Here is a 27979-nt window from a genome sequence, read left to right as displayed (position 1 = left end):
GTGTGCATGTACATGTGCAAGTGTGTGTGAGAGTTACTCTGTGTGTGTGTGTGTGTGTGTGTGTGTGTGTTGCTATTTGCAGTGGAGATAAGAATGGGTAGCTATGTGTTGTGTGTGAAGGCAGAGGGGTGTAAGCGAGAGTGTCGGTGAAAAAGCCCAGCTGATCTTACAAAGCCATACTGGGACTGAAAACATGTGACAGATCAACCACCAAGCATAATAAACATTGCTTTCATCTGCGTCTGCAATCATAACACCAGGTGACATATACACTGGTTTCATCTGTGTCTCCAATCATAACACCCAGTATCGAAAACACTGGTTTCATCTGCATCTACAACCATAACAAGTATCATAAACACTGGTTTCAACTGTGTCTCAGTTTATACCATCAAGTACCATAAACACTGGTTTCATCTGCGTCTCCGATCATAATCCTCTACATCTCTGCGATTGTCTCTGTGGTCATCTCTGTGGTGACGGTCACGTCTGTCTCTGTCGTCTCTACGTCTATCTCTGTCATCATCTCTATGTCTATCTCTGTCATCATCTCTATGTCTATCTCTGTCGTTATGTCTACGTCTTTCTCTGTCATCATCTCTGTGGGCGTGCCTGGGTTCGAACCTCTCCTCTCCTCTCTCCTTCACTTTGTCTTGTCTGTGGCTGCCAGAGTCGGAGGGCTCGGCCTTGATGTGGACTTTGTGTGGGTCGGTGTGTTGGTGTGGGTGGGGCTGACGACCTGAGTGTGGTGGCGGTGTCTCAGAGATGCGAGGTTTCACATCCTCCTTGTAGTCCCGCCCCCCGCCAAACTGAAGCGCCCTCTGGTGGCCGTGCAGCGCCCCCTCGTAGCCGTGGTCCACCTTCTCTCGCTTCACGCCGTCAGCAGGGAGAGGTGCACCCCTGCGCTTGTGTTTGTGCTCAACGTCATCGTCATCGCCATCCTCATCACTGCTGTCATCGTCACTGCTGCTGTCACCATCTGACGGCTGCTCCACCTTCACTGTAACCTTCATCTTCTTCTTCCTCTTCTTCTTCTTCTTCTTTTTCTTCTTGTCCTTACTTTTCTTGGCTTTCACTGCACATCACACATTCGTGTTATAATGGTGAGGGAATGAAGACAAGTCACACAAATATGTTATAATGGTGAGAGAATAAAGACAACAACAAATCACACAGACATGTATGTTACAATGGTGAGAGAATGAAGACAAGTCACACAGATGTGTTATAATGGTGACAGATCAGACAACAAATCACACAGATGTGTTATAATGGTGAGAGAATAAAGACAACAACAAATCACACAGACATGTATGTTATAATGGTGAAAGAAGTCACACAGATGTGTTTTTATGGTGACAGAATGAAGACAAGACACACAGATGTGTTATAATGGTGAGAGAATGAAGACAACAAATCACACAGATGTGTTATAATGGTGAGAGAATGAAGACAACAAATCACACAGATGTGTTATAATGGTGAGAGAATGAAGACAACAAATCACACAGATGTGTTATAATAGTGAGGGAATGAAGACAAGTCACACAAATGTGTTATAATGGTGAGAGAATAAAGACAACAACAAATCACACAGACATGTTACAATGGTGAGAGAATGAAGACAAGTCACACAGATGTGTTATAATGGTGAAAGAACAGACAAGTCACACAAATGTGTTATAATGGTGAGAGAATGAAGACAAGTCACACAAAGGTGTCACAATGGTGAGAGAATGAAGACAAGTCACACAGATGTGTTATAATGGTGAGAGAATAAAGACAACAACAAATAACACAGGTGTGTTATTAATGGTGAGAGAATTAAGACAACAAATCACACAGATGTGTTATAATGGTGAGAGAACAGACAACACATGACACAGGTGTGTTATAATGGTGAGAGAATGAAGACAACAACAAACCATACAGATGTGTTGTCATGGTGAGAGAATAAAGACAACAAATCACACAGATGTGTTATACTGGTGAGAGAATAAAGACAACAAATCACACAGATGTGTTATAATAGTGAGAGAAAAAAGACAACAAATGACACAGATGTGTTATAATGATGAGAGAATAAAGACAACAAATCACACAGATGTGTTATAATGGTGACAGAATGAAGACAACAACAAATGACACAGATGTGTTATAATGGTGAGAGAATAAAGACGACAAATCACACAGATGTGTTATAATGGTGAGAGAATAAAGACAACAAATCACAACGATGTGTTATAATGGTGAGAGAATGAAGACAACAAATCACAATGATGTGTTATAATGGTGAGAGAATAAAGACAACAAATGACACATGTGTTATAATGGTGAGAGAAAAAAGACAACAAATGACACAGATGTGTTATAATGGTGAGAGAATAAAGACAACAAATTACAAAGGTGTGTTATAATGGTGAGAGAATAAAGACAACAAATGACACATGTGTTATAATGGTGAGAGAAAAAAGACAACAAATGACACAGATGTGTTATAATGGTGAGAGAATAAAGACAACAAATTACAAAGGTGTGTTATAATGGTGACAGAATGAAGACAACAACAAATGACACAGATGTGTTATAAAGGTGAGAAAATAAAGACAACAAATCACACAGATGTGTTATAAAGGTGAGAGAATAAAGGCAACAAATCACACAGATGTGTTGAAAAGGTGAGAGAATACAGACAACAAATCAAGATTCCAATCACATTCTCCTTTCACTTCAGAACAAAAGTTTGACTTAACGCCTGACCCCCTGACCTGACCCTTGACACAGAACAGATAAGGACAGACAGGTGTTAAAGAAAGAAGCTTACATACAGTAGTCATCTGGTAAAGGACTGTATGTCATATCAACACATACATCCACACACATCCAAAGGAACAACACCCACAATAACACGCACACCCATACACAATGAATGCACAAACGTTCATGACAACACATTCACCACACACACTCACAGACACACCTACAGACACACATATTCACACACATTCAAAACACACATATAAACACATCCAACACACACACACACACACACATTCACAACAACACCCACCCACACTCACAAACATATTCATAACACACACCCACACCCACACAGCTCACACACAATGGCAGGAAAGCAGGCAAGTGAAGGGGCTATGCATACCATGATCCAACAGTTTGCAACTAAACATAACAACAACAAAAAAAGGAAAACAAAATAAGACAAAAAATAAAAGATTCTGCAGCTTTCATGCAGCATCGTGTCAAGGCCTTCATTTCATTGTGGGCAGGGTCGTTTCAAGGTCTTCATTACAACGTGGGCAAGGTTGTGTCAGGGTTTTCATTACAATGTGGGCTGGGTCATGTCTTCATTACAATGTGGGCAGGGTCATTTCAAGGTCTTCATTACAACGTGGGCAAGGTTGTGTCAGGGTTTTCATTACAATGTGGGCTGGGTCATGTCTTCATTACAATGTGGGCAGGGTCATTTCAAGGTCTTCATTACAATGTGGGCAGGGTCATGTCAAGGTCTTCATTACAATGTGGGCAGGGTCATGTCAAGGTCTTCATTTCATTGTGGGCAGGGTCATTTTGAAGGTCTTCATTACAATGTGGGCTGGGTCATGTCTTCATTGCAATGTGGGCAGGGTCGTGTCAAGGTCTTCATTACAATGTGGGCTGGGTCATGTCTTCATTGCAATGTGGACAGGGTCGTGTCAAGGTCTTCATTACAATGTGGGCTGGGTCATGTCTTCATTGCAATGTGGGCAGGGTCATGTCTTCATTGCAATGTGGGCAGGGTCATGTCAAGGTCTTCATTACAATGTGGGCAGGGTCGTATCAAGGTCTTCATTACAATGTGGGTAGGGTCATGTCATGGTCTTCATTACAATGTGGGCTGGGTCATGTCTTCATTGCAATGTGGGCAGGATCGTGTCAAGGTCTTCATTACAATGTGGGCTGGGTCATGTCTTCATTGCAATGTGGGCAGTGTCATGTCTTCATTACAATGTGGGCAGGGTCGTATCAAGGTCTTCATTACAATGTGGGCAGGGTCATGTCAAGGTCTTCATTACAATGTGGGCAGGGTCATGTCAAGGTTTTCATTACAATGTGGGCAGTCATTTCATGGTTTTCATTCCAAAGTTGGCAGGATCATGTAAGGTTTTTGTTACAATGCAGTATCATGTCAAGGTCTTAATTACAATGCAAAGTAATGTCAAGGTTTTCATCACAATGTCGACAGGATCATGTCAAGTTCTTCATTACAATGCAAGGTCATGTCAAGGTTTTCACTGCAATGTCAGCAGCGTCATGGCAAGGTTTTCATTATAATGTTGGCATGGTCATGTGAAGGTTTTCATTACATTGTTGGCAGAATCATGTCAAGGTTTTCATTACAATGTCAGCAAGGTCATGTCAAGGTTTTCATTACAATGTCAGCAGGGTCATGTAAAGTTTTCATTCCAATGTCAGCAGGGTCATGTCAAGGTTTTTACTGCAACGTCGGCAGGATCATGGGGTACTGCTGCAGGCGGGAAACGTTGACTGACTCTGCTCTAGAGTCTGGCTTGACTCAGCCATTTATGAGGTCAGCAGGGGCCCTTGTGACCTGACACTGACACTTCCTGTGGATGTCAGACTGGCAAACATACCCTGGTATGGCTGTACATGGGGGATCAGAAGAAGCCATGTGGGGTAACGGCACTGAAATAGTGTGTATGCACAAAAAAGAAAACCCAATAAGAGAAGAGGGAACTGCACATTATACTGACTGGGTGCAGCGGGTGGTTCCTGTGGTGACTGGGCAGAGGCCAAGGGTTCGGGCACTTTTGGGGCACATCCTTCCGCCCTCAACTTCAAGGTCATCTCGTCTTCGTCCCCCTTCTCCTTGGGCTTCTTGTAGTCTGCCACATGGTCCACACGAATGATGCGTCCCAGCAGCTGTCACAGTAAGCACACTTTGCTTAGTCACACACATCAATGACGGCAGGTGTTACGGTAAGCACGGTTCAGTCATACACATGCTTCACGTAGTCACATACATCAATGGCGGGTTTAGAAGCTTGTCTGCCAATACAGTATCTGTGAGAGTCTGAGTTCAAATCTCAATCTCACCCTTTCTCCCAAGTTTGACTGGAAAATCAAACAGCATCTAGTCATTCGGAAGAGAAGAACTGAGGTCCCGTGTGCAACATGCACTTAGCGTACTGAAAAAGAACCAATGGCAACATTAAGTCTTGTCCTCTGGCAAAATTCTGTAGAAGAAATCAACTCTGATAGTGATGGGTACACAAATACATATGCATGCATTCAAGGCCTAAGTTAGTTGGATTATGCTGCTGTCAGGCATCTGCCCAGCAGATGTAGTGTACAGAATTTGTCTGAACACTAAGACACCTTTTTGTGAACTGAAACTGAACAAAAAAAACAAAAAAAACCAGCATCAATCAGGTTAAGCATACTTCCCTTCACACGGTTCACACGTCAATGACAGCATTCACACAGTTCACGTACATCAATGACAGCATTCACACACATCAATGACAGCATTGATAGTGCTGAGGTTGTCGTGATTACCTTGATAGTGTTGAGGCTGTCATGTTTACCTCAATAGTGTTGAGGTCGTCATGTTTACCATGAGTGTTGAGTTTGTCTAACCTTGATAGTGTTGAGGTTGTCATGTTTACCTTCATAGTGTTGAGGTTGTCATGTTTACCTTGAGTGTTGAGGTTGTCTAACCTTGATAGTGTTGAGGTTGTCATGTTTACCTTGATAGTGTTGAGGTTGTCATGTTTACCTCGAGTGCTGAGGTTGTCTAACCTTGATAGTGTTGAGGTTGTCATGTTTACCTTGATTGTGTTGAGGTTGTCATGTTTACCTTGACAGTGTTGAGTCTGTCATGTTTACCTTGATTGTTTTAACGTTGTCTAACCTTGATAGTGTTGCGGCTGTCATGTTTACCTTGATAGTGCTGAGGCTGTCATGTTTACCTTGATTGTGTTGACGTTGTCTAACCTTGATAACGTTGAGACTGTCATGTTTACTTTGATGGTGTTGTGGCTGTCATGTTTACCTTAATAGTGCTGAGGTTGTCATGTTTACCTTGATAGTGTTGAGGTTGTCCACAGCGAGAATGGTGCTGCGCTGATCCTCATAGCAGAGGAAGGCAAAGCCTTTGGACTTCCCTGTGGCCTTGTCTCTCACCAGATTGATGTTCACCACCTCCCCATACCTGCACACACACACACACACACACACACACACACACACACACCAGCAAACACAATATTATGTGAGCCAAAACCCCAACATAAACTACATACTGTGAGCCAAAACCCCAACAAAAACAATACAATCTGAGCCAAAACCCCAACAAAAACAATACAATGTGAGCCAAAACCCCAACAAAAACTACATACTGTGAGCCAAAACCCCCCAAAACATTACATACTGTGAGTCACAAAAAAAACAAGAGAGGCAAGGCCTTCAAGACTCACTTGTGATACACTTTAAAAAAAAATCCAAGCTTTTTATGTATTGAGTGTAATTTCAAAATGTAATGTTTAAGATGAGAAAGATCAGTTTAAAGCAAGTTTAGTCCCCTAACATTAATTACAGAGTAATTTCCCTTTTTTACTATCCGCACCAAAACGTTTGCAAAATAAATAAAACGTCCATGCTTAGCAAAAGAAGTTCCTGTTTGAACAAAAAATGATAATAATGACTGCTCTTATTGTTGGGTCAGAATATCATATCAAAGTGCCAAGTTTAGAGAATACAAAAAATATAAATATAACAGTAAATGCAGTTTGCATATAATTTGGCTTCTTTTTTTTTTTTTTTTCTCTCTTTTTTTTTTTGTGTGCCTATCTCAGAGGTGCAATATTGTTTTAAACAAGGTGACTGGAAAGAACTGAATTTTTCCTATTTTTATGCCTAATTTGGTGTCAACTGACAAAGTATTTGCAGAGAAAATGTCAATGTTAAAGTTTACCACACACACACACACACACACACAACCGAACACCGGGTTAAAACATAGACTCACTTTGTTTACACAAGTGAGTCAAAAACTACATACTGTCAGCCCAAACCCCAACACAAACAACTTACTGTGAAAAAACACAGACAACATCCCCCTCAGTCAGATCATAGGGGAGACCACCAATGAAGATCCAGGCACTGTCTTTGTATTCATCATGCCATGACTTCTTGTTTCTGCCAACGATGCCCAACTCTAGTTCTCGCTGGTTCAACTTCTGAAGATTTTTAGCATTGCTGCAACACAATGATCAACACTACAGACTATATATTGTACAATGGCAAATTCCAGAACTAAGAGTCGGGCATTGGTTTTCATTCAACCCTTGTGTTTGATGCATTCATTCAAATGACCATGCAGATAAAGTAAATCAAGCTCCTAGGGCGATTTGGAAGAAAAGAGAGAGAGAGAGAGAGAGAGAGAGAGAGAGAGATAGGATGGGGGAGGAGAGGGGTGGGCGCAGGGGAGAAGGGGGGCTGCAGGGGACGGATGAAACTGAAAGGTGAAGAAAGTCTAAGATACAGATCTCTACACTTACCTTTACTTTATACTTCATGTATTAAGAAAAACAACAACACAGAATTAAATGGTTTCATTTATTTCATTCTTAACATTTCTACTAGTCTGCTGTGATTTACATGAATTTTGAAATGTGCATTTGCATTGTTTCTTCTTTTTCACTCATTGTTAGACTTTTTCAGAGCTAAGTTCTCCCAGGTCTATATATTACTCCATATACTGATATGGATCTATGTTCCCCAGGTCTATGTTCCCCTATGTCAGGGAGTAGGACCACCGCTGACAAATACTGACCACAACCCATGTGTTCAGATTGTGTTATGTTGTCACATCTCTGCATTATTGATTTGGCAGCTGTTTGACCACTGCCTGATCACAACAGACCACTGCTGACTACTGACCACTGACTTTGACTTTTGTACTGGTACAAGTCTACTACTGATCACTGACCACAGATGAGCACCACTGACCACTGCTGACCACTACTCACTAGCAACCACTGCCTACCATGTTGTGGAAACATCTTTCTGCAATATCAGTACACACTTTTAACCGGTTTTGACTACTGACCACTAGTGGCTGCTGAACACTATGATCACAGACCACCACTGACCACAACTGACTACTGCTAACAACTTCTGACCACTGATCACTGCTGACCATTGACCACTTCTAACTGTTGACCAGCTCCCAAAAGTTTTGTTTGTTTTGTTTTGTTTAATGGTTCAAAGCCACAATCAAAACAAAGGATTTAGAGAGAGACTAATAATAGTAATATGACTACATTACTGCATACAATAGCACCAAACCCACAAACAAAACAAAGGATTCAGAGAGACTAATACAACATACACTGATACAGTAGCACCAAACCCACAATCAAAACAAAGGATTTAAAGAGAGACTAATGGTAATACTACATACAAAAGCACCAAACCCACAAACAAAACAAAGGATTTAGAGAGACTAACACTACATACAGTAGCACCAAACCCACAAACAAAACCAAGGATTTAGAGACAGACTAATACTACATACAGTAGCACCAAACCCACAAACAAAACAAAGAAAAAGACAGACTGATACCATATAGTGATATACAGTAGCACCAAACGCTAACAAAAGTGAAACAGAGACTGATACTACATGTATACAGTACCACCAAACCGATTAAAGTGATGACCCAGATATGGTTAAGTGTTGTACGCTTGTGTATTCATCCATTCTCCAAAGTGCGCACACTGAAAAATGAGATCTTTTTTTGTTTCTTTTCTTTTTTTTTCCCAACTACAACAACCTGGACAACTCATGACCATGACATCCATTTGATTTTTTTCATAGAACTGTTACTTTTGGAGGCTTTTAAAAAGTTCAAGTGCTGTAAATTACATTTTAAATTGCACTGTCACTTGGGATAAAAAGCTCCCATGGCTTTCTTGTACTTCATTTTCCCGAAACTCAAACTATGTATTGTGTTGCAGTTGTGACTGGTGTAAAACGCCAACATATGGTCGTGAAAAGCAGAGATGGCTGTGATGTCCATCAATTTTTCAATAATGAAGTGTTTGCTATCCCTTGCAAGTTTAATCATTCCAGTAACAATTTTAACATATCCAAGATCAGAAAAACACCCAAGAAAATTTTGTGTGTGTGTTTGTTTGTGTGTGATTTGGCATCCTGAAAAGTGCAGAAACAGGGAGTGTGAAACATACCACAAACACAATGAAGAAAGAGAGAGACTAGATATAATTATTACTACACACTGAGAAACACACTGTAGAAACAATCCCACAAATAAAAGAATGAAAAGGAGTTATCAATACTACATACGGTAGCATTAAACCTACAAACAAATGAAACAAAGTAAGTATCTGATGCTTAATAAAGCAGCACCAAACCCACAAAAACAGAGACAATACTAAAGTAACACTAAACCCACAAACAAAACAAAATGACTGATATCACATATTGATATACAGTAGCACCAAACTCGCACACTTTAAAAAAAAAGTGATTAATACTAGTTACTACTCAGTACTGTATTACTATTACTACTGTCGCTCCAAACTCACAAACAAAACAGAGAGACTAATACTACACACAGCAGCACCAAACTCACAAACAAAACAGAGACATACTACGACTACTTACATGCAGTAGCACAAAACTCACAAACAAAACAGAGACATACTACTACTACTTACACACAGTAGCACAAAACTCACAAACAAAACAGAGACTACTTTTCTCTTTTCTTCACACAGTAGCACCTAACCCACAAACAAAACAAAGAAAATGAGCCGTTAATACATGTTTGTAACAATAAACCCACAAACAATGAAAAAGAGCGACTAATACTACATACACATGTATACAGTTGCACCAAACCCACAAAACAAAGAAAAACTAAAAAGAGTGAGTAATACTGTACAGTGACACGTGTTACACCAAAACCACAAACAACAGAAAGACAGCGAGAGAGAGGCGTAGGGATTGGGGTGGGGGTGTGGGTAGCCCCATTCCCCTGCCTACACAGACTATTATGCACGTCTCATAAAAGTTCTTCATTTGGCAAATATTTAGCATGGTCGTTCACCTCGCTGGTCACACAGATGAGTGGAGTCGAGGCGAACAAATGTAGATATATATACAAGTATTTCTTTCAGAAATCAGAACTAAAACAAGGGTTTAATGTCTTACTGTGGATACCCCTAATATGAAATTATATTGATGAATTCATGAGGGTTGTAAGTGGTTACTGGTTTCAAAACCAATGAAAATAAATAGAAAAGATATAACTCACGTTATTGGATTCATTGTCAGCCTGTGAACCGGAAGTAAACATCGATACGGGAAGCGGCGATTTTGTTTCCGCACTTTTTGTTTCTACGATTTTATTTGACGCACTGAAAATGATTTTTGAAACTGAACACACAAAAAACAAAGAAAGAAAGAAAAAAGATTTTAATTGAATTCACTTGTTCTGCAAAGATAGATAAACTGAGATTGGTGTGACCATGACCTCAACGAAATGGTTTAGCCCATATGCTACTATATACCGCAACTTTGCAAAATATGCCGAAATGGTTTAATCTTTGTTTCTATTTTCCACAAAAACGTCACAAAATGACAAATCCAAGTTGGGTGCCTGGACTTATGCTGTTCTCGGATGTAAGATAAACGCTAAGATTACACATGTTATAGAAGACACTATCAAAATTATGCCGCCAACACTGACGTGTTTCAAGTAGTCAGTTTCAGTTTCAGTTTCAGTAGCTCAAGGAGGCGTCACTGCGTTCGGACAAATCCATATACGCTACACCACATCTGCCAAGCAGATGCCTGACCAACGCGCTTAGTCAGGCCTTGAAAAAAAGGTGAATAATAATAGATAAGCGTACATAAATAAGTAAATAAATACATAAATGAATAAATAAATAAACTAATAATTATAATATAAAAAGGTAGTAATAATAATAATAATGATAATAATAAATAAATAAATAAATAAAACAATGATGATAAATAAGCAAATAAATGTAAAACTGACATGAAGACACACATTCACACATACACCCACACATGCATAACAGATATCAGGCACCAAACATGCAGTTTCACAGATATGAAAGCACAGTCAAATACACATAAACGTACATGAGCCCCAACACACACACACACACACACACACACACACACACACACACACATAGAGATGAACACTCACTTGCACAAGCACACACACACACGCCCACATCCTCCACCCCCAACCCCACACACATATTTACAAAGATATATATATAAACACCCGCACGTTCCAATATCCCGCCGCTCCCACAGTGTAGGCATGCATACACTCACATACCTCATCCTCCAATGGTAAAATAAGTTCATATTGAAATTGATCGATCAACTGAGAAACTGCCCACCACAGATAATATAAATTGCTCAAGGGGTGGTATTACTGCTGTCAAATGTATCTCAGCGACTACAAAACAGGCTGAACAAAACTGATTTAGAATGTTCTGCTGCCAAAGCTGGTGTAATAACATACTGACAGAGAGATTGAGACAGCTACAGACATGTGCACGTGTGTGTGTGTGTTTGTGTTTTATGTTTATTGTAAAGCACTTTGAGCTCCCTTTCAGGGAGGAAGCGCTCAACAAGTAGGCCTATCCATTATTATTATTATTAGAAACAGAAAAAGGACAATGTAAACAGAAAAAAGCCACACCCACACAAACGAAAGACAAGGCAAATACTAAACATGTATGTCTTGTATTATAAGCCCTCACATGAATAGATAAATGAATAATGATCGATACATAAATGAACTAGCAAATTATATATAGATAAATCAAAACATGTTGTTTCTAATCTATGCTGGGGAAGCAGTCCAGTATGGCTGACAGTTCTCTCTTATCAGCAGTGCTGTCAGCTTTCCTCCAGATCCAGTGAAGCATCTCAGTGATACACAAAGAGCAACTTTTATCAGGTGCAGTTAACAACTTTCAAAGTCATGTATCCATAGATGTATTCTATCTTCAGTTCGAATACAACTCCATATTTTGCATTTGCATTCACTCTTTTCTTTTTAATCACAAATGTTAAATTAAGTTAAAATTTTTAGATAAAAATTTTGTGATAAAAATGACAACAATTTTGCCATTACAGATTTGTATATATGAAAACACACACACACACATACACACACACACACGCATATATATATATATATATATATATATATATATATATATGTGTGTGTGTGTGTGTGTGTGTGTGTGTGTGTGTGTGTATGTATGTATGTGTGTGTGTATGTATTAATGCTTAATGTGTAGATCTTTTCTGTTTTCTCCCACAGACCAGCTCTGAAGTTGAAGGCATTCCTTGAGAAGTTGGATGAAGGTTTTGTCACCCGACTTCTCAACACAAAAGCTAGACCTCCTGTGCAACTCGTAATGAATGTAACACCATGCTCAAGTTTGCCGACGATACTACTCTAGAAGGGCAAATTACGAACAGTGATGAGTCAAAATATAGGGAAGAAACACTAGAACTTGTCAGCTGGTGTGATCAAAACAATTTCGAACTCAACGTATCAAAAACAAAAGAATTAATTTTAAATTTCAGGAAGACCAGATCTGACCCCTCACCACTAGTCATTGAAGACAAGTAAGTAGAGATCATCAGCGAATTTAAATTTCTCGGACTGATCATTTCCAACAATTTGAAATGGGAGAAAATACGGAAAAAATTGTTAAGAAAGCACAACAGCGCCTGTACTTTCTTCGGCGCCTCAAAGAGTTCGTAATTAGAAAATACATCATGGTTGATTTCTACAGAGCAGTCATTGAAAGTGTGTTAACCTTCGATATTACTGTTTGGTACGGAAACATTTCCAAGGCAGAAGTCGCAGTCCTGAACAGAATCGTAAAAATTACCGCCAAGATTACCCGGCCGGGGCTGATCTAGGCCTACCTTCTCCAGACGACATGTATCATATGCGGCGACTCAAAAAAGCAAATCAGTCAGCCAGGACGAATCACATCCAGCTTTGGGGATTTTCGATTTGCTCCCCTCTGGTCGTCGGTACAGAAGTATAAAGACGAAAACCAATAGTCATATTACCACCCCGCCACCCCCAAAGCAGTCAATGCTCTGTCTCTCGAACAAATACAGTATGATTAAAGAGAGTTATGCAATCAACAACCACGATTTGCCTGAAAATCCAGTCATCAGCCCCATCCACATGTGATATGCAGCTTATGTTTAAATGTGTGTGTGTGTGTGTGTGTGTGTGTGTGTGTGTGTGTGCAAGTTCTCATATTGATATGCACATGTATGTCACATCTCATGACAAACCAAGGTGTGTGTGCCTTAACCCCTCCTTGTCCTCCCACCCCATTCAGCTGGAGAGTGGTGAGGGTTGTGCTGACTGCACGGGAATCTGTGTCTCAGTTCAGGCTGTCACTGAACTGAGATCAGCCTTTCCTTAGCTGGTCAATCAGTGACAGGATTCTAGGCTTTTCGCCCGCGACTGGCATTGGAGGCAGTCGTGTCTGCTTTGCTCTCTTCAGGGCTGTTTGCCCGGTTTTGCACTCTGCAGTGGGGATAGCTTTTCCTCCGAGTGTTTGGTACGCTCTTCGTTCGGTGTTCTGTGCCTTTCAGCATCAGGGTAGCAGTACCCGCCTGAAAGTGTTTTCAGCGTTCCCACTTTCCGTGTCTTCCACTGTCTTCCGTGTCCATCCACTGACTTCCCTACCCTTCCACTGACCCTCCACTGTCTTCCCTGGAAACCCACTGCCCGCCTTTGACTTCCACAGTCCAGGCCTCCGTTGGCTGCTGCCGCCTGCCGCTGCTTTCCGTCGCCAGCGTTCTCTGGCCTGGTGCTCGGCTGTCTCGATGCTCTTCGTTTTCGTCGTCACTGTTCATTTTCGTCGTCACTGTTCTTCGTCTTCGTCGTCACTGTTCTTCGTCTTCGTCGTCACTATTCTTCGTCGTCGTCACTTACTGTTCGTCGTCGTCGTCACCACTTCATCATCGTCGTCACTACTTCATCATCAACGTTGTGCTTGTTTCCATGCCACTCTACACACATATTCACGCACTCACACAGACTCATGTGCTATTCATTTATTTTTCTTCCAGAGGTGAAATTATTCACTCTTGAGACCATTGGCCTTCTCTTGAAGGATCGTGGTTATTTCCTCGTTTGTGCCATTTCACCCTGTAGTCAATTTGCTGGATAACTTGTCATTGTTGTTGTGTGCTTTGTTGCCAGTTTTCCGTCGTCTGTTAAACCCTCTGTGTATTGTCTGCTCCATGTGCTGAATAAATTTATATTGAACTCTTATCCTGTTATAGTCTGTTTGTGGTGTCAGGGTGTTAGTGCTGGGTCGGGTGGGGGGTTACTTTTCCGGTCTCATATAGAACGTGACAATGTCATGGCCTGGCTTCGCTGACGAAGATCTAGGAAGGGCGTTGTCCACGTCTGATGCAGGCACGCTCATGGCTGACAAGGCCAATGCGGGAAAAGCAGAGTCGGCCGCAGCGGTTGCAAGGGAAAGTCTGGTCTGGGTTCGCGGCTGCAGCGTCGTGGTTCTTCCTCCTTCTGCGTTTGTCCTCAAGGCTGGCCCTGCGGTTGTTTTCGAAGGAGGAGACAGCTTGGTGGATGGTGCGTCGCCAGGTCTCTCGATCAGCGGCTACTGCGGACCACTGGCGATGGTCAATGTGACAGGCACCGAGAGCTTTCTTCAAGGAGTCTTTGTATCTCTTCTTGGGTGCTCCTCTGTCACGGTGGCCAGTGGACAGTTCGCCATACAGCGCGATCTTGGGCAGGCGGTGGTCCTCCATCCTGGACACGTGCCCTGCCCAACGTAGCTGGGTCTTTAGCAGCACTGCCTCGAAGCTGATAGTCTTTGCCTGCTCCAGGACCTCGACATTTGTGATGTAGTCACTCCAGTGGATGCTGAGGATGGTGCGAAGGCAGCGCTGGTGGAAGCGATCAGACATCTTCCACCTGCCGTTTTCGCCCCTTTCCCATCGCTACAGGGCTTGGAATAGTTGGTGGCGCGGACGTGGACGTGTCCTTCAAGCCTGCGCAATGGAATTTTTAGGTGGAGTGCAGTGTGCGCAGTACTGGCCCCACCCTTTACACCCGTGGTTCATCTGCCATAGTCTAGCAAGCTGGGACGGTGACAGTGAGGTCCTCAGGTCGTAGGTTTTATATCAGACTGTCCTTGTCCTAGCCTCTGGCTCAAAAACCTTCCTCGGAGGCACGGGGGCGCGGCTACTGAAAGTCGGGACATGGCCATGGACCCAGGGTCAATGTATGTGTCCTAAAATCTACTGTATCTGTATTTGTGCAAGATTTTCGATTTATGTTTGTGCCCTTTTATGTACTATCACTGCAACACCATATTGTTTCCTTTTGACCCAAAAGAGCTCTCTTACTAGCTTTCTGTACGATATGTCTTTTGCGGCGCAGTGTCCCAGAAGTCATGCAGTCACATCAGTGTGTACCGTGTACCGCGTTGAGTGCTTTCAGCGCTGGTGAGCTGTATTCCGCGCTTGCGTAGTAGTAGCAGGTGTAGTAGTAGTAGTAGTATGGACTGGCATTTTTGCCTTTAGGCCTCGCGGCCTATAAACGTCCCCTCTTTGTATTAGTATCTTTTTGGTATGCATCGCATGCTTTGACCAATATTTATTAAAAAGTCAAAATCAATTTATGTTCCTGCCCCCTACAGTGGTAACCTTTATATTAGTGCCAGTGATCAGGATGGTTTACTTCAGTTCATTTCATCATGAAAAGAATTGTTTTATTGCTCACATTTGGATTTAACGAAAGTTTTAATCTCAATTCCATAGCTTATAATTGTCCGTGGCCGATACAAAAATGGTCCAAATGTGCAGTGCAACAAAACCGTTTTTACGATAAAATAGAGTAAATCAAACTATATTTTGATTTTCAATATTCACGATTCACGCTTCTAGCCCAGAGAGATTGCCTTACAAAGAGTCGATTGTACAGCAGTTCAAGAAACGATGAAACAAGAAAAAACAAACAAAAAAAACGACGAAAGCAGTGAGTGATTCGAGACCATGTACAGGATTTCTTGGTGCATAACTGTCCCGCCCTTCGTATTTCCAAATCAGTAGAGGCTCATCCTTTCGGATTCAAAAAGCTAGGTATACATTGTTCACTACTGACTGAGCCAGACAGATGGCTTTTACACTCAAAATGAAATTCTTTCTGAGTGCCTTCCTTGAACTCGTGCTTCTTTCGTTTTTGTTTCGGAAACGGAAATGCTTCGCATGGCCTTGACCAGTTGCTGAGGTCACCAAACGTGATGTGGTGAACCAAAACAAGATTTATTCAGAGGCAAGCGGGAGCCCTCCTGGTGTAATGATAACCTTCTTTGTTTTTTCGCTTCATCTGATTGTTTGATCAAACCGAAAACCATATGTATAAAACTCTTCTCATTGCAGCTGTATTGCGGTACTTCGTAAAACACTTTGCAGAAAGAGTCCCGACATCATTCCATTCCGGAACTAGACTAAATTCAGAAATTTAGGATGCTAAACTGCGATAATTCTGCCAAATGAACACCCTATCTTAGTCTTATCATATCATATATCATATCAAGGCGTGCAGGCCTGACGAGGCCTTTTGCCCGCTTGATGTGGGGAAGAAAAAGAGAGTCCCCACATATGTCTGATGCATTTTTCAACATTGAGTGCGCAATGCTTGAAAAATCAATAAATATGTAAATGAGTTTTGTAATTTAAATTTTTCAAATGAATATCAAGATAATTTTTAAATGTATTCACTGTTCCTGCGGAAACAACATCTTGTGACAAATTGTTCCAAACATTTGTTACTCTGTTAGTAAAGAAATGTGCAAATCTGGAAGTTTTAACTGAAACTTTTAATAGTTTGTATGAATGGCCTCTTGTGGTACTGTTCTCATTCAATGTAAACAAAGAGTTTATGGTTCTGCTGTCATATAATCCATGTGTCATTTTATACATCTCTATTAAATCACCACGCAGTCTTCTATATTCTAAACTAGGTAACTTAAGTGCTTGCAACCTACTTTCATAGTCCATATCAGCAAAGCCAATGATTCTTTTAGTGAATCTTCGTTGAACATTTTCAATACTGTCTGTATGTTTCACTAAACCCGTATTCCAAACAACATTCCCATATTCTAAGACTGGCCTGACTAATGACTTAAATAATGGCACCATTATGTCTTTACTTTTACACTGTATGTTTCCAACTAGCATTCCGGTCAATCTATTGGCTTTTTTAATGGTTTCATTAATATGAACATCAAAAGAGAGACCAGAGTCAACAATGACTCCAAGATCTCTCTCCGATGAAGTCTCCTGCAAGTCCGTACCATTCATATAATACTTATAATGTGGATTATTTCTGCCTACGTGTAAAACTTTACATTTATTGTTATTAAATTTAATTTGCCATCTATCAGTCCAGTGTACTAAATTATCAATACTAACTTGTAATTTCAATCTACCGACATCAGAATCTACTTCCTCATAGATCTTTGTATCGTCTGCAAAGATTTTCACAAAACAGTCTAGTATGTCAGGCATGTCATTTATATAATATACAAAGAGTGTGGGCCCCAAGACACTGCCTTGGGGAACACCACTACTCACCTTAACAGGACACGATGACTCAGTCCCTACTGATACATACTGTGTTCTCTCATCTAAGAAATCTTTTATCCATTCCAACAATTTACCAGAAATACCGTACCCTTGCAATTTAGCAATTAACCTATTATGTGGAACTTTATCGAACGCCTTCTGTAAGTCCAGATAAATTACATCCATTGGTTTATTGTTTTCAAGTGACTGCATCCAGTCATGTACAGTATTCAACAACTGAGTCACACAGGATCTACCACTGGTAAAGCCAAACTGATAATCAGACAGTAAGTTGTTATCAATCAAATGTTTATTCAAAGTATCACGTATGAAACCTTCAAAAACTTTACATACAACCGATGTCAAACTTACTGGTCGATAGTTTCCAGGGTCTTGTTTGTTACCTTTCTTAAATATTGGTTTTACTTGTGCTACTTTCCATGCCTGTGGGATCTTACCATATGATACAGTCTTAACAAACAGAATCTTTAAGGGAATAGCTAAACTATTATGTAATTCTTTTAGCAAATAAGGGTGCATTCCATCAGGACCAGTGGATTTATTTACCTTTAACTGTGAAAGTTTGTCACTAATAATCTTTTCTGAAACTTCAACATAATCTGTTGAAGCCTTGCATTCTGACTCAAAAGAAGGAACATTGGTGACATCTTCCACTGTGAAAACACTAGAGAAAAACAAATTTAGGACCTCAGCCTTTTCTTTGTCATTGTTAGTTAAAGTTCCACCAGGTGTGCTTAAGTTCGGAATAATCTCCTTTGGTTTAGTTTGTGATGCAATATAATTAAACAGTCTCTTTGGGTCACTTTTAATGTTCTTTGCAATAGACATCTCTTTTTCCTTGGTAGCTTTTCGTAATGCCCTCTTAACCTGATTTCGAGCACGTGCATAAGCATTATAATTTTCAGTCGTCCTATACTTCTTATACCATCTGAAAGTCCTTCTTTTCAATCGTATCTTTTCCAAAACAAAAAATGGGACAGTCTTTTTGTAACTTTTGTTTCCAGTCCAAAACTCTTTAAATGGCACATACTTATCTTGTAATTCCTTCAATTTATCAGAAATGCAAGACCAACACTCATCCACAGATTTGAGTTCCAAAGTCTCTTTCCAATTAATGTCATCCAATGCATGCCTCATTGTCTCATAATCACCTCTATCATAAAAATAGCGTCTGCCTTTCGACTTACCAGGTAGTAGAATACCAGTATCAACTTCAAAAATAATGCTAGAGTGGTGACTTTTACCTATAGGGGGATAATATAAAACATTATAAACTAAGTCATCTCTGTTTGCTAAAACTAAATCCAAAATATTTGCTGTTTGATTACCACGAAAATGTGTTGGTTCCGTAACAAACTGTACCACAAAATTATCTTGCAATACTTCCAGAAATTTTGAAGCAGGGTGGTCTATGTGTTTGGTACACACTTCTTGTTCCCAATCAATATCTGGATAATTAAAATCACCCATCAACACTTTCTTACCTGTGCCTTCAAAAAACAGTGATACACATTTAATTAATTTCTTATTTTCTTCTAATGAACTACTGGGAGATCTATATGCAACTCCAACTTTTAATTCCTCATTATCAAGTGCAATGGAGCAGAAGACAGAGGGACTGAAGACTTCTTCCAGCTGTGTACTACGTACCACATTCAGATTCGACTTTGCAAACAAGCCTACCCCCCTCCCAGCCTCATTAGTATATAAAACATATCCATCAATTACAGGTTCCCATCCACAGTCAGGTCTCAGGGTCTTTGGCTTCAGTTCAGTAACTGCAATAATGTCAGGATTTAAATCCCAAGCCAAGGCATTCAGTTCTTGTTTTTTGTTTCCAATACTATCAGCGTTTAATAGTAAAAACTTCAGACCTTCAGGACTGTAACTCTCACCCCTTACATTACCATTACTCTTGTTGTTTGTAACTTTCAAATCTTTTTTATTTGCACTATTTACATTATTTACAGCATTTCTTTTGATATTCTTGAGTCAGTGCTCTGAGCTTGGTACCCCAGTGTTACCAGCTCTGTCCTTTTCATCCTGTCCGGGTTTGGGTCTGGGAATGATTTTACCATTTCTGATGATGACATCCAGTCCTTCCTCGTCCCTCTGTCTTTTCATCTCCATGTACAGTTTCTTGTCACCTTCTCTTTGTTTTTTGGTCTTATCGTTACTTTCCCCCACTGTTTCTGCTTGTACATTTACGACTGTATTACTCGGACGCTGAATAGGACTGTATCGCTTTTTCTTTTCTTTTTTTTTTTTCTTTTTTTTTTTAATAAACCATAATTTTGTTTTTGAACCTATGTAATTTTTCTTTTTTTTTTCTTTTTTCTTTTTTTTAGGCTGTTGGTGTGCAGTGGACTCTAACCAGTACTAAGATGTGTCCCTGTGATGTGGTGACCCTGCTAGTGATACTGCTGTCTCAGGTGTGCTTGCTGCCTGCAGGTAAGACACTTCCTCGTTTACTCTGCTGAATGTCTCTGATTTATATCAACACTGAAAAATATATGACAATCACAATGTGTTCTACAATGGCGTGGTAAACAGAACAAGATGGAAAGTTTTCATGGCTCTTGTACAATTCCTGCTGAACGAAACAGGTGGTGGAGGGGGGTAGGGCAAACAGAATTTAATATGTATAGTCCTAGGCTTCTGTCTTAATCGGAATCTGCAGATCCGATATCTGCTCTCCCATGCAATTGGCCTACTGATCTAGATCAAAGTTTCAAACTTCCACTCTTTTCATCATGACCTTCCAACTTCAATAGAACATAAGAAGTGCTTAAAAAAAAGTTTGATTATATCCTATTTCTGGGTTATTTTCTTTCAATACTAACCATTGAATTACTGCAGTTAAAAGATCTACAGACTGCATAAGTTAATCCAAATAATATTTTTATGCTTTCTGGCAAAAAACTAATTTGTGCAGACCAGATTTGTACCTCACAGTGTTAGCTAGATCAGGACTGCTTTTAACTTAAAGCTTTACCACAGACACAGACAGCTGAAACACAGGGTTACTAGACTTGTGTGTAAATACACATTTAGCCAAAATATACCATGTTGTGCAATACTATTCTAGTCTAATGTGTTCTGTTTCAGTTTAGTAAGCATGGCTGCCTTAAATGACAGAGCAAAAAAGTAGGCTATTCTGATGAATTGATATTACAGCCAACTCCCAGTTTCAAAATGAGTGCACATGGTAATTCCTGTTCATGTTTGAACTAATTGGTGTCCATTTTTAATTGCCAGAAACTTTTCTTTTGACTTAAGTAATTGATGCTAATCACTTTGATATGTCCATATATATAGACAGACAGACAGATACACACACACACTCACTCACTCACTCACTCACTCACTCACTCACTCACACATGCATGCACACACACACATCAGTAAGTTTTGCCTGCCCGTGTTGCAGAGGGCAGTTCTCTACCTTTATGGAAAACTCAGTTGATCCATTTCGACAAGTGGGAAGGGCACTTCGTGTACCAGAACACGACCCATGAGTGTGAACTGGTGGTGCACTCAGTGCAGGAGGTTGATGGTGGAGCCTACGTCACTTTCTCCGCTGATAACACCACACTGGACATGACAGGTAGGATATAACACCACACTGGACATGACAGGTAGGATATAACACCACACTGGACATGACAGGTAGGACAGGACATAACACTGGACATGACAGGTAGGTCATAACACCACACTGGACATAACGGGTAAGACATAACGCCACACTGGACATGACAGGTAGGACAGGATATAACTCCACACTTGACAGGTAGGACAGGATATAACACCACACTTGACATGACAGGTAGGACAGGATATAACACACCACACAGCTGCTGTTTGATAGTCACAGTGTGATAGGTAATACTGCTGTTTGATAGTCACAGTGTGGTATTACTGCTGTTTGATAGTCATAGTGTGTTAGGTAATACTGCTGTTTGATAGTCAGTTAGATAATACTGCTGTTTGATAGTCACAGTGTGGTATTACTGCTGTTTGATAGTCAGTTAGATAATACTGCTGTTTGATAGTCACAGTGTGGTATTACTGCTGTTTGATAGTCAGTTAGATAATACTGCTGTTTGATAGTCACAGTCACAGTGTGGTGGTACTTCTGTTTGGTAATACTACCGTTTGATAGTCACAGTGTGGTAGGTAATACTGCTGTTTGATAGTGACAGTGTTGTCGGTAATACTGCTGTTTGAAAGTCACAGTGTGGTAGGTAATACTGCTGCTTGATATTCGCAGTGTACTAATACTGCTGTTTGATAGTCACAGTATGGTGCATGGTAATACTGCTGTTTAAATAGTGATAGTGTGGTCATACTGCTGCTTGATAGTGACAGTGTGGAAGGTAATACTGCTGTTTGATAGTCACAACGTGGTAGGTAATACTGCTGTTTGATGGTCATAGTGTGGTAGGTAATACTGCTGTTTGATACTCACAGTGTGGTAATACTGCTGTTTGATAGTCACAGTATGGTAGGTAATACTGCTGTTTGATACTCACAGTGTGGTAATACTGCTTTTTGATGGTCACAGTGTGGTAGGTAATACTGCTGTTTGATAGTCACAGTGTGGTTGGTAATAGGTAATACTGCTGTTTGATAGTGACAGTGTGGTAGGTAATACTGCTGTTTGATAGTGACAGTGTGGTAATACTGCTGTGTCTATTTTCTAGACTAAAAAAAAAAAAAAAGAAGTGAAATCAAATTATGGTACTCTTGCCAGCCACTATGGCCATCTGAAGGCTATCACACTGAGCAGTGTTCCCAGATATTTTCAATGGTTTCTTTTCTTTTTGTCTGCAAGTCAGGAGTTGAATTTGTTTGCGATCAGAGTGGAGGGGGAGAAAATGGGATTTGATCCTTCAGTCCCAGAATCTCTCATTTCCTGGGTGAAGGTGTTACCACTGGTCTACCACTCCACTTTTGGCATTGGTGTTGCAGCCAGAAAATTCCTCCCCCAACACTTTAGGTGTTATAGGGAGAAAATTCCTCCCCCAACAGTTTGGGTGTTACAGCCAGAAAATTCCTTTCCCAACACTTTGGGTGTTACAGCCAGAAAATTCCTCCCCCAACAGTTTGGGTGTTACAGCCAGAAAATTCCTTTCCCAACACTTTGGGTGTTACAGCCAGAAAATTCCTTTCCCAACATTTTGGGTGTTACAGCCAGAAAATTCCTCCCCCAACACTTTGGGTGTTACAGCCAGAAAATTCATCCCCCAACACTTTAGGTGTTACAGCCAGAAAATTCCTCCTCCAACTTTTTGGGTGTTACAGCCAGGAAATTCCTCCCTTTAACACTTTGGGTGTTACAGCCAGAAAATTCCTCTCCCCAACACTTTGGGTGTTACAGCCAGAAAATTCCTTTCCCAACTCTTTAGGCATGGGTGTTACAGCCAGAAAATTCCTTCCCCACCTCTTTAGGCATGGGTGTTACAGCCAGAAAATTCCTTCCCCACCTCTTTAGGCATGGGTGTTACAGCCAGAAAATTCCTTCCCCACCTCTTTAGGCATGGGTGTTACAGCCAGAAAATTCCTTCCCCAACAGCAGTGTTGGCAGTCTGTTCTTTGGGTGTCCTTCCTTAAAGACTCCAGGCATGACTAAGCATGTTGGGTTATTTTGCTGGTCAGGTACCTGCATCGCAGATGTGATTTAGAGTTATGGATTTGTCAGAGTGCAGTGATGCCTCCTTAAGTAACTGATCTGAACTTAACTAAACTGTGAGGACACGCTGACAAATGTTGTTTGTGTCATGCTGTTTCAGCACGCTCTGAAGATGACATCAGCTTGGTGTTCACAGCGGATGTGATCTACCAGCCTGGTGACCACTTCTATGACGGCTTTCAGTTTGTGGTGGAGCTGTTGCAGTACGGCAGTGTGCACATGATGGAGGGCAACATCACTCACCCCCACACCACCTCCTCCTCCATCTTCCTCAGACCACAGGGTGAGACATCGTCAGTGTGGTCTGTGCTCGATTCTTCCTCTACTCCCTCTCCCTCTGTCTCCCTCAGTCATTCTCTCGCTTTCTCTCTCTCCCTTTCTCTCTCCCCCCACTCTTGATCAGCCCTTATTTGTATCTTGTTAAGAATAACCAACAGCCCAAACCTTTTCAAGATTTAGAATTGGTATGTCACCTCTAAATTCACATTTTTCACAATATAAACCCAGCCTGGACAGAAATAAACTGTGCCCATTTTGTAAGAACACACTAGAATGAGAACTTCACTTTTTACTTATATGTCCCCAGTATAATGAGATAAGAAGTGAATATATTATTATTATTATTATTATTATGAGCATTTACACCTTATCTTGAAAATAAGCCCTAGGCATTTACAAATAGAACACGTGTAAATATCAAAAAGGAAAAATTGAACACAAGATACTAAACATTGAAAACTATTCGTCCATCCACCGCCCCCACTCCCCCACACACAATCCACATGCGCACACACACGCACGCACACACACAAGTCATAGCACACAATCGTGAATAGTACACAATCAAAAATACCACTAACAAATACTGAATCTATCAAAACTCACTGACTCAGTCATTTTAGTTCATACTGGAAACGGATGAAGTGTTGACAATTAATCAGGAGGGGGAAAGGTGGGTCTTCAGACTGGATTTAAAAGATCACAGGGAAGATGAGTGACAGAGAGGCTGAGGAAGTTGATTCCAAAGAAAGGGGGCTTGGTATGAAAAACTGCGTTGGCCATACGTTTTGGTTCGAGCAGGGGGGATCCTTAGCATACAGGTGTCAGAAGAAGAGCAGAGTTGGTGTGAGGGTATGTAAAGATGAATGAGATCAGAAAGATACTGTGGACCAGAAGCCTCAATGGACTTGAAACAAAGAGAGACGACTTTGTAAATAATTCTTTCTTGTACTGGGAGCCAGTGTAAAGTATGAAGGAGAGGAGAGATGTGATCAAATTTACAGGAACAAAAGACAAGATGAGCAGCATAGTTCTGGACTTTCTGAAGCCTAGCAATGAGGTAGCTGGGTGAACCAACAAGTAGGGAATTACAATAATCCAGGCAGGACAGCGCAAAGACGCAGAGGAGAGTTTTGGTTGCATCTTCAGTCAGGAGATGACGAATGGATGCAATTCTGCGAATTTCAAAGTAACACAGTTTGCATATATTTGCAACATGCTGCTGATAGGAAAGAGACTGGTCGAGTTTGACACCAAGATTGCGGATGGAAGAAGAAAGAGGAATGTCGGTGCCACTGAGGGAGACTGAGGAAGGGAGAGAGACTGAGTGGCAAAGTCTTTGTGGGGTGATAATCATGATTTCAGTTTTATCCTCATTTGATTTAAGCTTGTTTTCAGTCATCCATGTCTTCAGATTGGAGATGCAGGCTTGTGTTGAGAGTCAAATTCTGCTTACTTATGTCAAGCACTAATGAACCTGTTTTTGTTAAGCTGTCTGGTTTGTTCAAAAAGCAATGAATGTGTGACATTCCCCTGCACACAGAACATGTCATCACTCATGTTATGGGCCAGAGGCCTGACATTAAAATACTTTTGACTTTGACTCTCTCTGCCCCCACTCTCTCTCTATGTCTCAGTCTATCCCCAATCTCTCTCTCCCCCTCTATCTCCCCCCCTTTCTCTCTCTCTCCCCAGTCTCTCTTTCTCTCACCCTGTGTGTGTGTGTCTCCCCCCCCTCTGTCTCTCCCCCAATCTTTCTCTCTCTCTCTAGCTCTTTCCCTCTCTTCCCCCAATCTCTCTCTCTCTCTCTCTCTCTCTCTCTCTCTCTCTCTCTCTCTCTCACCCTCTCTCTCTTTCTTTCTCTTTTTCTGATTGCCTTTCTCTCCATCTCTCTCATTTTGTCTCTATTTTTCACATTCTCTCACCCCCTCTCTCCCATTCTCTCCCTCTCCATCTCTCTCTTTCTCTTTTTCTCATTCTCTCTCTCCACCTCTCTCTTTCTCTTTTTCTCATTCTCTCTCTCCCTCTCTCTCTTTCTCAATATTTTTTTTGTTTGACCCTTTCTCTTTCTGCCTTACTCCTATTCCATTTCATTATTTTAAAGAATAAACGAGACACTTTTTGCATGGTATACTGGACTGACTGTATGGTGTACAGGACAGACTGTATGCATGGTGTACAGGACAGACTGTATGCATGGTGTACAGGACAGACTGTATGGTGTACAGGACAGACTGTACATATGGTGCACAGGACAGACTGTACAGAAGTCTGTATGCATGGTGTACAGGACAGACTGTACAGAAGTCTGTATGCTTGGTGTACAGGACAGACTGTACGTATGGTGCACAGGACAGACTGTACAGAAGTCTGTATGTATGGTGTACATGACAGACTGTACAGAAGTCTGTATGCATGGTGTACAGGACAGACTGTACGTATGGTGCACAGGACAGACTGTATGGTGCACAGGACAGACTGTATGGTGTACAGGACAGACTGTATGGTGTACAGGACAGACTGTATGGTGTACAGGACAGACTGTATGGTGTACAGGACAGACTGTACGTATGGTGCACAGGACAGACTGTATGGTGTACAGGACAGACTGTACATATGGTGCACAGGACAGACTGTACGTATGGTGCACAGGACAGACTGTACAGATTCTGTATGCATGGTGTACAGGACAGACTGTACGTATGGTGCACAGGACAGACTGTATGGTGTACAGGACAGACTGTATGGTGTACAGGACAGACTGTACGTATGGTGCACAGGACAGACTGTACAGAACAGTCTGTATGTATGGTGTACAGGAGAGTGGCTGGCCAACCACACCCAGTCAAGCGCCCTGTCCATTGGTCTGGCTGTTGGCGTGTCCCTGACGCTGTGTGTGGTGTGTGTGGTGGGGGGCGTGCTGTTCCTTCGCTGGGCCATCAGGAAGGGCTACCTGCGCCATGTGGCCAGGTCCTACAAACTTTTCCGGAGCTCCGAGTCAGCTGCTGACCCCCCGGTGTCCTTCGATGCAGCACACAGCGACAGGGAGGCCGGGGAGGTGAATGTTCACATATAGTGCTCTCTCTCTCTCTGGCTGATACACTGCACAGGCAGCTTGCTTTCTTTCCTCTCTGTCGGGGTGTGTCTGTGTATGGCTGTGTGTGTGTGTGTGTGTGTGTCTGTGTGTGTGAGACCTGTGAGATTTGGATCCAGTCCCTTCCGTCCATGGACTCATGGAAATAGTCGGTTGGTTTGGTTTTCTTAACCTTTGTCATGTTACTGTGTTGATTTCTTGTCTCAGAGATAAAACTCGGATGAATACAGAATGAAAATATCAAGGGGGGTGGAAAACGTTCAGGTATGATTTCACAGTCTTTCTTCCAATTATCTTTGTTCATTTGAGAAAGTGAAAATTGTGGAGAAAGGTTGACCAGAATTGTGAAAGGAAAATAATGAGGTTTGGACTGTGCCACATATTGTATCTTCTTTATCAAGTGTGCTCAGTCCTCATCACAACAACCAGTACTTACTTTTCAGTCTATGCAACTTTATTATAGATCTGATGAACTGATTTTTTTTGTATGTAACTAAAAAGAAGAGAATGTATAAAGTGATGCTGAAGTGTTTTGTCACTTCAGCTCACTCCAGATTGTCAGTGATTTAGATGCACAGCTGTGTGGTGTGCTTGCAGATCTCATGTTAAAGTGACATTTTTTATTTTATTTTGTGTTTAGTTTGTTGGCTCACATGTTTTTTACGCATAATATGAGTCTATGTGATAACATGGTGTTTCGGGTCTGTGTGTGTGTGTGTGTGTGTGTGTTGCATCTTTCACCCTAGCAAGGAAAATGGTTGGTCTCTGACAGAAACTGCAGTTGACTTAAAAGCCATCCAGTTGGTCTGATCTGTTTCATCCTTTTTTTTCCTTTCTTTTTTTTTAAATGTAGTATATGCTGCAGAGTTTACCCTCTGTATTATTTAATCCATAATAGTGTTTCGTTTTGGGTGATAGCGTCATATTTATTTGCAGAGCAAAGTTCTCATTATTCTAATTAGTGGAACTGTTTGACTCTAACATGTAATATGTCGTCTTTATTACATTATGCAACCTTAATCTAAATGATTGCATACTGTAAGTGTGCAGTGAAGTACACTACTCTTTTTTTTCTTTTTTCTTTTTTTTTCTTCTTTTTTTTTAATACTAAATAATAATAATGATAATCAGTCAATTAATTTATTCT

General features: G+C 41.0%; 2 protein-coding genes across 2 annotated transcripts; one reads left to right on the top strand and one right to left on the bottom strand.

Annotated features, from left to right (window-relative positions):
- Window positions 1-116: 116 nt before the first annotated feature.
- Window positions 117-10401, bottom strand: LOC143289200 (uncharacterized). Its single transcript, XM_076598139.1, has 5 exons — window positions 10368-10401; window positions 7117-7281; window positions 6106-6235; window positions 4776-4944; window positions 117-1075 (listed from the first exon to the last, which is right to left on the bottom strand). The coding sequence occupies exons 1-5, from the start codon at window positions 10379-10381 to the stop codon at window positions 414-416; spliced, it is 1140 nt and encodes a 379-aa protein (XP_076454254.1). The 5' UTR covers window positions 10382-10401; the 3' UTR covers window positions 117-413.
- Window positions 10402-16402: 6001 nt separating this feature from the next.
- Window positions 16403-27929, top strand: LOC143288905 (uncharacterized). Its single transcript, XM_076597572.1, has 5 exons — window positions 16403-16469; window positions 20113-20215; window positions 21195-21371; window positions 23560-23742; window positions 26558-27929. Exons 2-5 carry the CDS (start codon window positions 20149-20151, stop codon window positions 26812-26814), a joined length of 684 nt encoding a protein of 227 aa, XP_076453687.1. The 5' UTR covers window positions 16403-16469; window positions 20113-20148; the 3' UTR covers window positions 26815-27929.
- The last annotated feature ends 50 nt before the right edge of the window (window positions 27930-27979 follow it).

Source organism: Babylonia areolata, chromosome 13 (assembly GCF_041734735.1).
Source record: "Babylonia areolata isolate BAREFJ2019XMU chromosome 13, ASM4173473v1, whole genome shotgun sequence".
Lineage (NCBI taxonomy): Eukaryota > Metazoa > Mollusca > Gastropoda > Neogastropoda > Buccinidae > Babylonia > Babylonia areolata.
Note: the sequence above shows the minus strand (reverse complement) of the source record. Positions and strands in the feature narration are given on the sequence as shown.

Excerpts from the sequence above, each read along its gene's own strand:
- LOC143288905 (XM_076597572.1), top strand. The coding sequence starts at position 20,149 with ATGTGTCCCTGTGATGTGGTGACCCTGCTAGTGATACTGCTGTCTCAG. Across the intron at positions 20,216-21,194 it reads GGTGTGCTTGCTGCCTGCAG|AGGGCAGTTCTCTACCTTTA; the intron begins GTAAGACACTTC and ends CCCGTGTTGCAG. Across the intron at positions 21,372-23,559 it reads CACCACACTGGACATGACAG|CACGCTCTGAAGATGACATC; the intron begins GTAGGATATAAC and ends ATGCTGTTTCAG.
- LOC143289200 (XM_076598139.1), bottom strand. Across the intron at positions 6,236-7,116 it reads GTTGTCTGTGTTTTTTCACA|GTATGGGGAGGTGGTGAACA; the intron begins GTAAGTTGTTTG and ends GTGTGTGTGCAG. Across the intron at positions 1,076-4,775 it reads GGAACCACCCGCTGCACCCA|TGAAAGCCAAGAAAAGTAAG; the intron begins GTCAGTATAATG and ends TGTGATGTGCAG.